The 12,188-nt window shown below is 41.6% G+C and overlaps 1 protein-coding gene across 1 annotated transcript in view; it reads left to right on the forward strand.

Annotated features, from left to right (window-relative positions):
* The window catches only part of PlexA (plexin A), a 731,624-nt gene that overhangs the window by 576,671 nt on the left and 142,765 nt on the right, over positions 1–12,188 (forward strand). The window contains exon 6 of the mRNA XM_067142056.2: positions 2,638–2,767. Within this exon, the coding sequence (XP_066998157.2) occupies positions 2,638–2,767 (130 nt within the window). The remainder of the gene's footprint in view (positions 1–2,637; positions 2,768–12,188) is intronic.

The following is a 12,188-nucleotide window of genomic DNA, read 5'->3' on the forward strand; positions in this document are numbered from 1 at the left end:
TTGCTACACGTAACGACATAGTTCGCAAGCTGGTGAGCTCCTGATGGGGTGCACATCCACAAACTTTACCGGCAACTCCTTTGTCTTTATGTTTCTCCGTTGGTAAGTCCGGCTCCATAGCTCAATGGTTAGCGTACTGGCCTTTGGTCACAGGGGTCCCGGGTTATATTCCCGGTAGGGTCGGGAAATTTAAGCATCATTGGTTAATTTCGCTGGCTCGAGGGCTGGGTGTATGTGTCGTCTTCATCATCATTTCATCCTCGTCATGACGCGCAGTTCGCCCATGGGAGTCAAATCAAAAGACCTGCACCTGGCGAGTCAAAAATGTCCTCGGACACTCCCGGCACTAAAATCCACAAGCCATTTCATTTTCTCGTTGGTAAAAATGGTGCCGATTCACGCACGCCAATTTAGTAAATTGGTAGCGAATCGGGAGAAAACTAAGGCCGTAACAAATGAAAGCACCCTCGGTAGGGTCCCCCCTCCGTAGCGTAACGGTTGGTGTTATTAGCTGCCGTCGTCGAGGGCCCGGGTTCGATTTCCGGTACTCCCAGAAATTTAAGAATGGCAGGAGGGCTTGTATATGTTTGGAATTGCACATGCAGCTCACCTTCATTGGGGGTGTGCCTGAAAAGAGCTGCACCACCTCGGTATGAGGACACGAGTTTACTTTTACCCTCTGTATAGATACAAAGGCAACTAGGAAAGTTTTGGTTGGCTGGATACCCTTGTTATGGTGAGAGATGAAAAGAGGGGTGAAAACCGGTCTAGGAGACAGCAAGGCGCGACCTTCACACCAGTTGTTACCAAGCAGTGGGATTGAAAACAAGTTACGATGTCAGTGTGGTCTAAAGGTGAATATCGCACAATTATCCGCTACAAATTCGCTTGTGGATTAACTGTTGACCAGTGCTTGGAGGAAATGACTCCTGTGCTGTGGAAACACTGTCCATATCAGACAACAATTTTCCGCTGGTACAAACAGTTCCAGAGGGGAAATTTTGGGGTTGAAGACGATCCTCCTTCTGGGCGACCGTATGAATCAATGACTGAGGAAAACATTGAAGCTGTGAGGAAAATGTTGCAGCAAGAGAGGCGGTTGACATATCGGCAGGTAGAAGAGATCCTCCACATCCCTGCACCACCTGTTCATTCAATTCTACACGACCATCTCTATGTTAGAAAGGTTTGTTCCCTTTGGGTGCCCCATTCATTTTCAGAGGAACAAAGGGCACATCGAGTGAAATGGTGCCGAAAAATGCTTAAAAAGTTTGAAAATGGGACTTCGCGTAACGTCAATAGCATCGTTACAGGTGACGAAACGTGGCTTTAATATTACGATGTCCCAACAAAATCCCAGAATAAGGTGTGGCTGTTTGAAGATGAGGGTACTCCTGTGACTGTGCGAAAGACAAGGTCAGTAAAGAAAAGGATGGTTCCAGTATTCTTCACTAAACGGGGCATCCTGACTCGGGTTGTGCTAGAAACACAAAGGGCAGTTACTGCGAAGTGGTACAGTGAGACTTGTCTGCTTCAGGTCATCCAGGCTCTCAAGCAGCTCCGTCCAAGGTCACGGCTCAACACTTGGCTCTTGCATCACGACAATGCTCCAGCACATCGTGCTAATGTAACAATGGATATCTTGCCAGATCAGGGTTGACTGTGCTTGATCACCCTCCATACAGTCGAGATCTCGAGATCTTGCCCATGTGACTTCGCACTCTTCCCAGAAGTGAAGATGAAGCTGAAATGGCGGCGTCTTACATCCGACGAGGAGCCTCTGGCAGCATGGAATCGAGAATGTGAAAATGTAACCGAAGAAAAGTGGCAGAGTTGGTTCAGTGACTGGTTTCGACGTATGGAGAAGTGTATTGGGTGTGATGGAAATTATTTTGAAAAAGTCTAAAGCGTTCACTCACATTGCAAATCTTTCCTAGTGCCCTTTGTATATTCCGTCGTATGCGAAACTTAAATCTCGAAGAGTTTCTTTCCAGATACTTCAGTTCTGAACAAAAGCTCAGAGAGGACCAAAATAGTACCTTGGAGCACCCAATCTACAGAACTGTCTGAATGGCTATTATCGGAAGAAAACTTCCTCCAGGTCATGAGTGTGTTGCAGGCGAGTAATGATGTTACCTATTGGCGTAAAAAATGTCTGAAAGTAGGAATTTTTCAAGATCACTAACAACGCATGAACTCCCGTAGGCTTGAATATAATATATGATTGGCCTTTTAAGAGACCGGTAGGAGTTTACTATCAGCTATAGGTGTCTTAAGTATGAGATCCTGGTGTGTAAATGTATTTAGCAAGAAGAAAATGAGCACTCGCCAGACAACATTCGGACAGCCTTTCGTCTCTGAAGACCGGAGTTATTGGATCATTATCCCACCAAGGGGTGATACTACTTCTAGTACTAGTAGTAGTAGTAGTAGTAGTAGTAGTAGTAGTAGTAGTAGTAGTAGTAGTAGTAGGTTTTTGTTGTTGTTGTTGTTTATAAGTCGACAAGAATAACTAAATAATGTTAGCGATCTTCAGTCATTGTCGAAACTTAAATTGCAGTTTCAAACTCCTGGAGGATTTCACTATGTTGAGGAAGTGTAATAAATGGAAGATTATAATTTAATGTTGTGTTTCAGGTGTAGTCTTCGGAGCGATTGCCAGGACGCAGCCAAGGATCCTCTCTATTGGATATCGTATAAGAGTGGTCGCTGCACTACCATCACCACCGTTACTCCCAACCAATTGCAGCGTACCACTGCCAGGACGGTGAGTACTTACTGTTGTGTAGCCTATATAATACGCTGTGTTGTGAGATAAGTACGGAATGTCATGTAACTCTTTCTTACATAAAATGTTTTAATGCCCTCCGTTAGCATGGATACGTGCACAAATCAATCCACCGTCTCAGGGGTACATCAGCGCATCCGGGATTCAAGGGATGGGAATGGGCTAGGACTGGAAAGGTAGTAGCTGTGGCCTTAATTAAGTCCCAGGATTTGCCTGGTGTGAAAATGGAAACCATAGAAAACCATCTTCTGGGCTGCCGGCGGTGGGATTCGAACCCAATGCAAGCTCACAGCTACGTGACCCTAACCGCACGGTCAACTTGCTCGTTAAACGAGGCTCTACTGTATTTATAATTAAGATAGAAATGTATATGAACTTTAATCATAACTTTCGTTACATTATCTTCAAAAACACAGGGTTGACCAGAAATTCTTCAATTGTATTTCCTTTCGTTTATGTAATGCTCATTAGTTTCCATCCTGATATCAGTTACTTAGTTTCTGTGTACGTTACCATGTAGTAAAATATTAGGTTCTATCGTATAAATGGAGGAGCATCGTCATTTCTCCATGATTCACTTTTTTCTATTGCTTGTCGCACCAAATGAGATACAGTATTTTGTCTCGGCATTGTTGAATGGATGTCATACCCACCATTACTTTCTTCAGTTTTTCGTAAATTGATTTGTTTCCATTCAAGTGTCCCTTCAGCTGAAGTTTATTGGAGCTGCGTTTTCAGCGTCGGAAATGCTATTTGGGGATACGAAATTTATTGTTAAGTTCACGATATTAGCTCATATGGTATACTACCGTGACTGCATATTGTCAGCGTTAGGACCTCTACCATTATACGCCATACCGTGCTTCCACTATCTTTAGTAACTTGAATATGAATGGTAGTGTCCAGCTTCTTCAAATTTCGCTGTACCTACGGGACGGATACCATTCCAATACGCGTGTACGTGCTAGTGAACCCGGACAGCATACCCTTAGAAGGGATCAACTTCAGCATTGGATATTCATAAAGATGGCAAGACAGAAGATGTGAAATGAGTTTCGTCCCTAGGGCCTTCATTTCTCGTCTAAGTGGGAGATTACATGGTGTTTAATTTGCGGAAAATGTTTAATTTGTTAAGAATTGTAGTACTGTACAATACACTGGCTCATATCGTCAAGCGAGTAAATCGGTACTGTAACAGGAACGCCCGTACTTTAGCTTTATCGGAGAGCACGGAAGTATTGTAAAGAAAGGAATAGAATTAAGTAATTTAATAGATATATATATACCAGATATTGTAATAGGAGTTGAATCATGGCTGAGAAATGATATAATGGATGCAGAAATTTTCTCACGGAACTGGAGTGTGTATCGTAGAGATAGGATAGGAATGGTGGGAGGGGGAGTATTCATTCTGGTGAGACTAATTTGTAAGCTACGAAAAAGTTAAATATGAGAAACATGAAATTATAGGTGTAAAGCTCATTTCTAAAGATAATAGGCAACTTGATATATTTGGAGTATACAGACCGGGAAAGGATAGCGCTGACACGGATTCAGAATTATTTGATAAGATAATCAGCTATGTGGGAAACGACATGGAAAGGAATGTGATTGTAGCGGGAGATATGAATTTACCATATGTAAATTGGGAAGGAAATGCGAACAACAGGAAGCATGACCAACAAATGGCAAATAAGTTAATATGGGAAGGACAGATGATTCAGAAAGTGATGGAACCAACGAGAGGGAAAAATATCCTGGATGTGGTGCTGGTAAAACCAGATGAGCTCAATAGAGAAATCGAAGTAATAGATGGTATTAGTGATCACAAAGCAGTTTGTCATAGTTAAAAATAAATGTGATAGAAAGGAAGGTCTTAAAAGTAGAACTCTTAGGCAGTACCATATGGCTGATAAAGCAGGCATGAGGCAGTTTGTAAAAAGTAACTATGACAGGTGGAGAACGGTAAATAAAAATGTAAACAGACTCTGGGATGGGTTTAAAGCAATTGTTGAGGAATGTGAAAGCAGGTTTGTACCTTTAAGGGTGGTACGGAATGGTAAAGACCCACTTTATATAATAGAGAAATAAAGAGACTAAGAAGGAGGTGCAGACTGGAAAGAAATAGTTAGAAATGGCTGTGGAAGTAAGGAGAAATTGAAGGAACTTACTAGAAAATTGAATCTAGCAAAGAAGGCAGCTAAGGATAACATGATGGCAAGCATAATTGGCAGTCATACAAATTTTAGTGAAAAGTGGAAGGGTATGTATAGGTATTTTAAGGCAGAAACAGGTTCCAAGAAGGACATTCCAGGAATAATTAATGAACAAGGAGAGTGTGTATGTGAGGATCTTCAAAAGGCAGAAGTATTCAGTCAGCAGTATGTAAAGATTGTTGGTTACAAGGATAATGCCCAGACAGAGGAGGAGACTAGTGCTAAAGAAGTATTAAAATTTACATATGACATTTACAATAAGGTACAAAAGTTGAAAACTAGAAAAGCAGCTGGAAATGATAAGATTTCTGGGAATATACTAAAGACAGTGGGTTGGGATATAGTACCGTATCTGAAGTACTGAAATGAAATGCCGTATGGCTTTTAGTGCCGAGATATCCCAGAACGGGTTCGGCTCGCCAGGTGCAGGTCTTTCTATTTGACTCCCGTAGGCGACCTACGCGTCATGATGAGGATGAAATTATGATGAAGACAACACATACACCCAGCCCCTGTGCCATTGGAATTAACCAATTAAGGTTAAAATCCCCGACCCGGCCGGGATTCGAATCCGGGACCCTCTAAACCGAAGGCCAGTACGCCGACCGTTCAGCCAACGAGTCGGACATCTGAAGTACTTATTTGATTATTGTTTGGTCGAAGGAGCTATACCAGATGAATGGAGAGTTCCTATAGTAGCCCCTGTGTATAAAGGAAAGGGTGATAGACATAAAGCTGAAACTTACAGGCCAGTAAGTTTGACTTGCATTGCATGTAAACTTTGGGAAGGCATTCTTTCTGATTATATTAGACATGTTTGCAAAATTAATAACTGGTTCTTAGAAGGCAGTTCGGTTTTAGGAAAGGTTATTCCACTGAAGCTGAACTTGTAGGATTCCCGCAAGATATAGCAGATATCTTGGATTCAGGAGATCAAATGGACTGTATAGCGATTGGCCTGTCTAAAGCATTTGATAAGGTGGATCATGGGAGACTACTGGCAAAAATGAGTGCAATTGGATAAGACAAAAGAGTGACTGAATGGGTTGCTATATTTCTAGAAAATAGATCTCAGAGAATTAGAGTAGACAAAGCTTTATCTAACCCTGTGATAATTAAGAGGGGAATTCCTCAAGGCAGTATTATTGGACCTTTATATTTTCTTATATATGTAAATGATATGAGTAAAGGAGTGGAATCAGAGGTAAGGCTTTTTGCGGATGATGTTATTCTGTATAGAGTAATAAATAAGTTACAAGATTGTGAGCAACTGCAACGTGACCTCGATAATGTTGTGAGATGGACAGCAGGCAGTGGTATGTTGATAAACGGGGTCAAAAGTCAGGTTGTTAGTTTCACAAATAGGAAAAGTCCTCCCAGTTTTCATTACTGCGTTGATGGGGTGAAAGTTCCTTTTGGGGATCATTGTAAGTATCTAGGTGTTAATATAAGGAAATATCTTCATTGGGGTAATTACATAAATGGGATTGTAAATAAAAGGTACAGATCTCTGCACATGGTTATGAGGGTGTTTAGGGGTTGTAGTAAGGATGTAAAGGAGAGGACATATAAGTCTCTGGCAAGACTCCAACTAGAGTATGGTTCCAGTGTATGGGACCCTCACCAGGATTACCTGATTCATGGACTGGAAAAAATCCAAAGAAAAGCAGCCCGATTTATTGTGGGTGATTTCCGACAAAAGAGCAGTGTTACAAAAATGTTGCAAAGTTTGGGCTGGGAAGAATTGGCAGAAAGAAGACGAGCTGCTCGACTAAGTGGTATGTTCCGAGCTGTCAGCGGAGAGATGGCGTGGGATGATATTAGTAGACGAATAAGTTTGAGTGGCGTTTATAAAAGTAGGAAAGATCACAATATAAATTTGGAATTCAAGAGGACAAACTGGGGCAAATATTCATTTATAGGAAGGAGAGTTAGGGGTTGGAATAACTTACCAAGGGAGATGTTCAATAAATTACCAATGTCTTTGAAATCATTTAGGAAAAGGCTAGGAAAACAACAGATAGGGAATCTGCCACCTGGGCGACTGCCTAAATTGCAGATGAGTATTGATTGATTGATTGATAATTGGCGAGTCCGCCCAGTTTATGCAATTAATCATTATTCGCTTGGAGAATTTAGTCCCGTTCTCAAGAATGTTAGTTACTTGAACTGTGCAAGTTTTAATACACAAGTCTACCAGCTGTTGACTACTCAGAATATTATATAACTTCTTATCTCGCACAAAAATAGAGTTAAAAGTTTCCACCTTCGACACTTAGAAATGTGTATGTCCACTGACGTGAACACTTATATTTTCCGTAAACACAACTACCGTTGGCAGTCTGCCGAACAGAGTAACGATCTCTGATCAGTATCTTCCACAGCCGGCCCGCACACCATGGCAGCTGGGAATACACACAGATACTGGTTTAAGCTAACTCAACTAGCTCCTGTTATAACCGTAGCCCGGACATCGTGGGTTCTGATTCGTCAATATTCTATCTTCAATTTCTCGGTTATCCCACCGTCAATTTTAATGAAATTTGGTATTCTGCCCTCTGTTGTTATGGGCTACACGATGATGTAATTACAACTTTTGTATCACATTCGGTTCTGGAAATCATGAGATGGAAGAAATCGAATGTTCGGTGGCTACGTCATATGTCCTTGGCCGGCGTCCCATCAGCGAGCAGGTTGCGAGGATAGCTGCTATGCTGTCACCTACGCGCACAGAGGTCTTTTCAAACCTCTCGTACAGCTGTTGTTAAGAGTTGCGCTCATATACACCAGAAATACTATGATAATGAATGTCGCTGTGACATTCCCGTTTCAGTACCTTAGGGGGTAAAATTGATCAAAATTAGCAGAGTTTGCAAAATGATGCCATGGGATTGGGAACTTATTGAGAAATCTCTTGTTCCCGAAAAGGAGACCGCGAGTCGTATCCCAGGCAGTGGGTGTGAACATTTCAAGCAAAGCAAACAAGAACAAGCAAGTAAGCAAGCAAGCTTATAGTAAAGCGTGCCTCTTGATGTTGTGATCATACCCGCGAAACATCCAGTTTCACGTGGAATCTTAACCAAAAGGAGGTGACTTTTCATGTTAAACATCCCAATTGCATTGCCCGGGATTCGAATCGTGACTGCCTTGGTGAGAGGTCAGCTATGATGCCACTCTGCTAGCACGCTCCTTTGAGCGTTTGGAAATAGAATCAAGTGTTAAAGGCATGCTTAGTAAAAGCTTGGGTTGGGATTGGCAGCTTTACTTAACGGGTCAGTTACAATGGTCTCTAACAATTGGCCCGTTTTTGTTGAGCTGTAGATTTGGATATCATAACCAGTTCATATTAATGTAAATTTAATACAAGGTCTCTCATATAAACTAAGACCTTTGAAGGGGCGCTTTTACTCACCGATACGTAAGCTCCAGTATAGGAGGCGCGCGCATAGTTCTTGACCTTGCAAGCAGCCTGCGCATGTTCGACCTGGCAAGCACCAGCCGTCAGTCTGAATCTCAGCTGTTAACATGGTGAACCAGTTATCATTGCAACACCGTATTTTCGTATGTAAAAGTTCAGGATTAATCTTAATGGGCGTGTGAACAGTCAGGGCTCGCGCTAGTGGTGTGCAGAAAATTCTATTGGTGTTTATGAAGATCCTGATTATGATAGGAAGATTAGTGCTTGGTGTGCTGTTAGTGCAAGACGAATAATTAGGCCTATTTTTTCGTGACGATAGTAAATGCAGAGAGGTATCAAGATGACATTTTGACCCCGTTCTTCCATCATAGCCACGAGACTTCCCGTTTCACGTGGAATTTTAACCAAAAGGAGGTGGTTCCAACAAGATTCAGCTCCTCCTCATACAGCAGAAGATTCCCTTCTTACAATCAGTGCTAGTCTATTTCTCCCTCGTACTCCAGACCTAACAGTGTGTGATTTTTACTTGTGGGGTAAACTGAAAGAGTGTATCGAACAAATCCTCACGCATTGGAGGAACCGCAAGAAAACATTAGGAATGAAATCAGAAACATTAAAACTGGCAGAACTCACTCGCGTCAGCGAGAATGTGGTTACAAGACACAATACCTGTATAAGCCAGAAAGGACGACACTTCCAGTACCTTTTATAAGGTAAGATTTCCAATAAGATTGTATACACGCTTAAAGCAGGGCGGCCGCGCACGGCACAAGTACGGCTGAGGCAACTGCCGTAGCGCCAAGTACACCGTGCTTTCAGCAGTGGCGTCCACTGAACTCCAGCTACCCCAGCGCTGCTGGGGCAAATGATTTTTTATTTACATTTTTATTGCTTAGACCGATTCTTTATTAAGTAAAAAAAAAAAACTGCGCACAGCTATAAGTCAAGGCAAGTACAGCTGTCTCATAACACGTTCGCTTTACCGCAGCTGGGTTTCTTTGCCAGCGCGAAACCAGTCCAGGTCTCTCCAGCGAGCTAGGTTCCTTTGCTGGCGCGAAAGGGAGCTACCCCAGCGAAATTCAAGTCGCTTGATTGACGTATGCGCTTTAAGCCTCCTTTTCTTGGAGAGGTGGGGTGATAAATGTTGGCCTCGCTCGAGATTCACAGCGTCTTACGGCGGGGAAGCAGCTAGCTTGGGTGCACTTTAGTAGTAGTAGCCAACACTCGAAGTGTTCAGCGCCACACACCAGAGGCTACAAGATAAAATAGTATAGCTACGTGCACATAGTCTGGCTTATAAAACTGGCAGTTTTGTGAAACCAATTGTAATAAGTATATTTATTTTATTTTTGGATTTCGGCATGCATGAAGTTTTTGGGAGCGATTCATTGATGGCACGTGTATAGGATGTTTTTGGATACACGCGGAAAAATAATTAGGTTACCCAGCATGAACACAAAGCCAAGGGCGAAGTACAAACATTTTGTATTTGGTTGCTTTGTATGAGTGGGTTTGCCTGTAATAGTGGTATATTGTGAATTTTTGTAGCGTTCCTCTTGGATTTAAGGTGGTTTTCGCGAGTTCTGTGGCATTCTTCGTGAATATAACAGTGGTATACGTCGTGAGGAATATCTTCTCTCGTTTGTCGTTGGTAGGCCTATACCTACGCTCAGTAAGCAAGTGAAACTGTAAAACTTCGACGACTGTAAAATATCTGCTAAATTTTGCTCATTCAGTTTAATTTGGGCTTTTTAAGTTAAAAAACAAAAATTTAGTCTCAGCATATTTCTGTGAAAACCATGACTATACTATTACGAAGTGTCAGTGGGTGAAACTGTAAGTAAAATGTTTAAAATTTGCTCTAGCTTAAAAGTTATGTTGGTGCCGTCACTGCCGCGAATACCAATTTCGAAGTGTGTGCGAGCATGTGGTTGAAAATATTCTTATTCAAGTGAGTTATTATTTCATAAGTTCTTTAATACTTAAATTGTCTTATTCATTGTCTGATCTGTTTGCTTGTTATATTTCCACTTAGTTATCATGTGAGTTTATAAAATAGTAGGCCTAATCTTGGCGTTAGAGAGTGGTGGGGCTGCGATTGCCTTTAAAAAAATTGCAGCTGGGGTAACGAATGTGTTCACCGCACGCCACTGTGTCCTTGGTTTATATGAGAGATCCTGTATATTGGAAAAAGGCATGCCACAGCGCTTTCTCGGAAACTAGCCATGTAATTTCTGTATTTGTTACCATTTAGAATGTTACTCCTAGCAATATACAAATAATACACGTACAATAGTAATGTGACACCACAGCTACGTTATCATCAGATAGCTATCACACTTCACACGGATTAAGTGCACAGGGCACTTACTTGAAGAACCAATAACAGAAATTTAAGTAATATATATTCTTGTCAACACACAATACCTGAATTTGCGATCTAACAGGCGTTATTTCTCTGACATCACTGGTGTGCTTATAACCGACAGGATAGCAGAGTGAGTTAAAACGTTCGCCAGTGTAATGAGGTGGTTTCGAATCCCTCGCCAATTATTTTCGAAATGGTTTATCGTGGTTTAAGGCGTTTCATAGGTAGATCGTAGATCATGGGGAAACTACTGGGAAATAGACAAAAGATAGCGGGATATAAAACCATTAACATTATTATTATTATTATTATTATTATTATTATTATTATTATTATTATTATTATTATTATTATTATTAATTTTAACCTGCTGTAGCATGTTCTCCTCCTCCTCCTCCTCCTCCTCCTCATCATCATCATCATCATCATCATTATCCTAACGTGTTCCCGCAGGTGCAGGGTCCGCTCTTCGGAACTTTGAACGCCACTTCGTTTGGTTGAGTGTTATCCGTTGATTTGAACGGTACCTAAATGCGTTGAAATTTCATAACTTGCAGTTATCTCTGACCAGTTCTTTTCCGAGGAAATTTTGTAATACTGCTGGTACAGCTCAGTTGATAAGGGTTCCTGGAGATCCGAATTTTGAATCCAAGCTCTGAAGGTGGCCATTTTACCCACACTCACTCAAGAAATGTTTTGACCGAGCGAGTTGGCCATGCGGTTAGGATCGCGCAGCTGTGAGCTTGCATTAGAAAGATAGTGGATTCGAACCCCACTGTCGGTGGCTCTGAGAAGGCTTTCCGTGGTTTATCATTTTCACACCAGGAAAATGATGGGATTGTACCTTACTCAAGGCCACGGTCGCTTCCTTCCCACTCCTAGCCCATTCCTAACCCATCGTCGCCATAAGACATATCTATGTCCGTGCGACGTTAAGTTACATAAAAAAGAAAATAATCAAGCCTGTATTAAATAGACTACACGGCTAATACATGGTGCTGTGTAACTCACCGTTAGGAGAAATAGGGCAGAATTGTTCGTTGTGTGGTTCTAATTTTCTGTTCTTCCTGATGCGCTGATTTTTACACACCATCGAAGTGGAGAAGCTACTCAAGCAAACACAGCCATAAAACAGATGTAGAGCCTAGTTGTTAGTACATTATGATACATTGTAATTGCTATGATGTCATGTGGTAAAATGTACCTGTATGGAATACAACTTCTTTTTACCCGCTATGGAATATTAATAATGAAGGACTTTACTTTGACTTTGTTTTAAATACACTGACTGACAGAGCAAATGCAACACCAAGGAGGAGTGGTTCGAAAGGGATGAAAGTTGGGGAAAAAACAGAGACGGCACGGACGAATAATTGATGTTTATTTCAAACCGATATG

Source organism: Anabrus simplex, chromosome 2 (genome assembly GCF_040414725.1).
Source record: "Anabrus simplex isolate iqAnaSimp1 chromosome 2, ASM4041472v1, whole genome shotgun sequence".
NCBI lineage: Eukaryota > Metazoa > Arthropoda > Insecta > Orthoptera > Tettigoniidae > Anabrus > Anabrus simplex.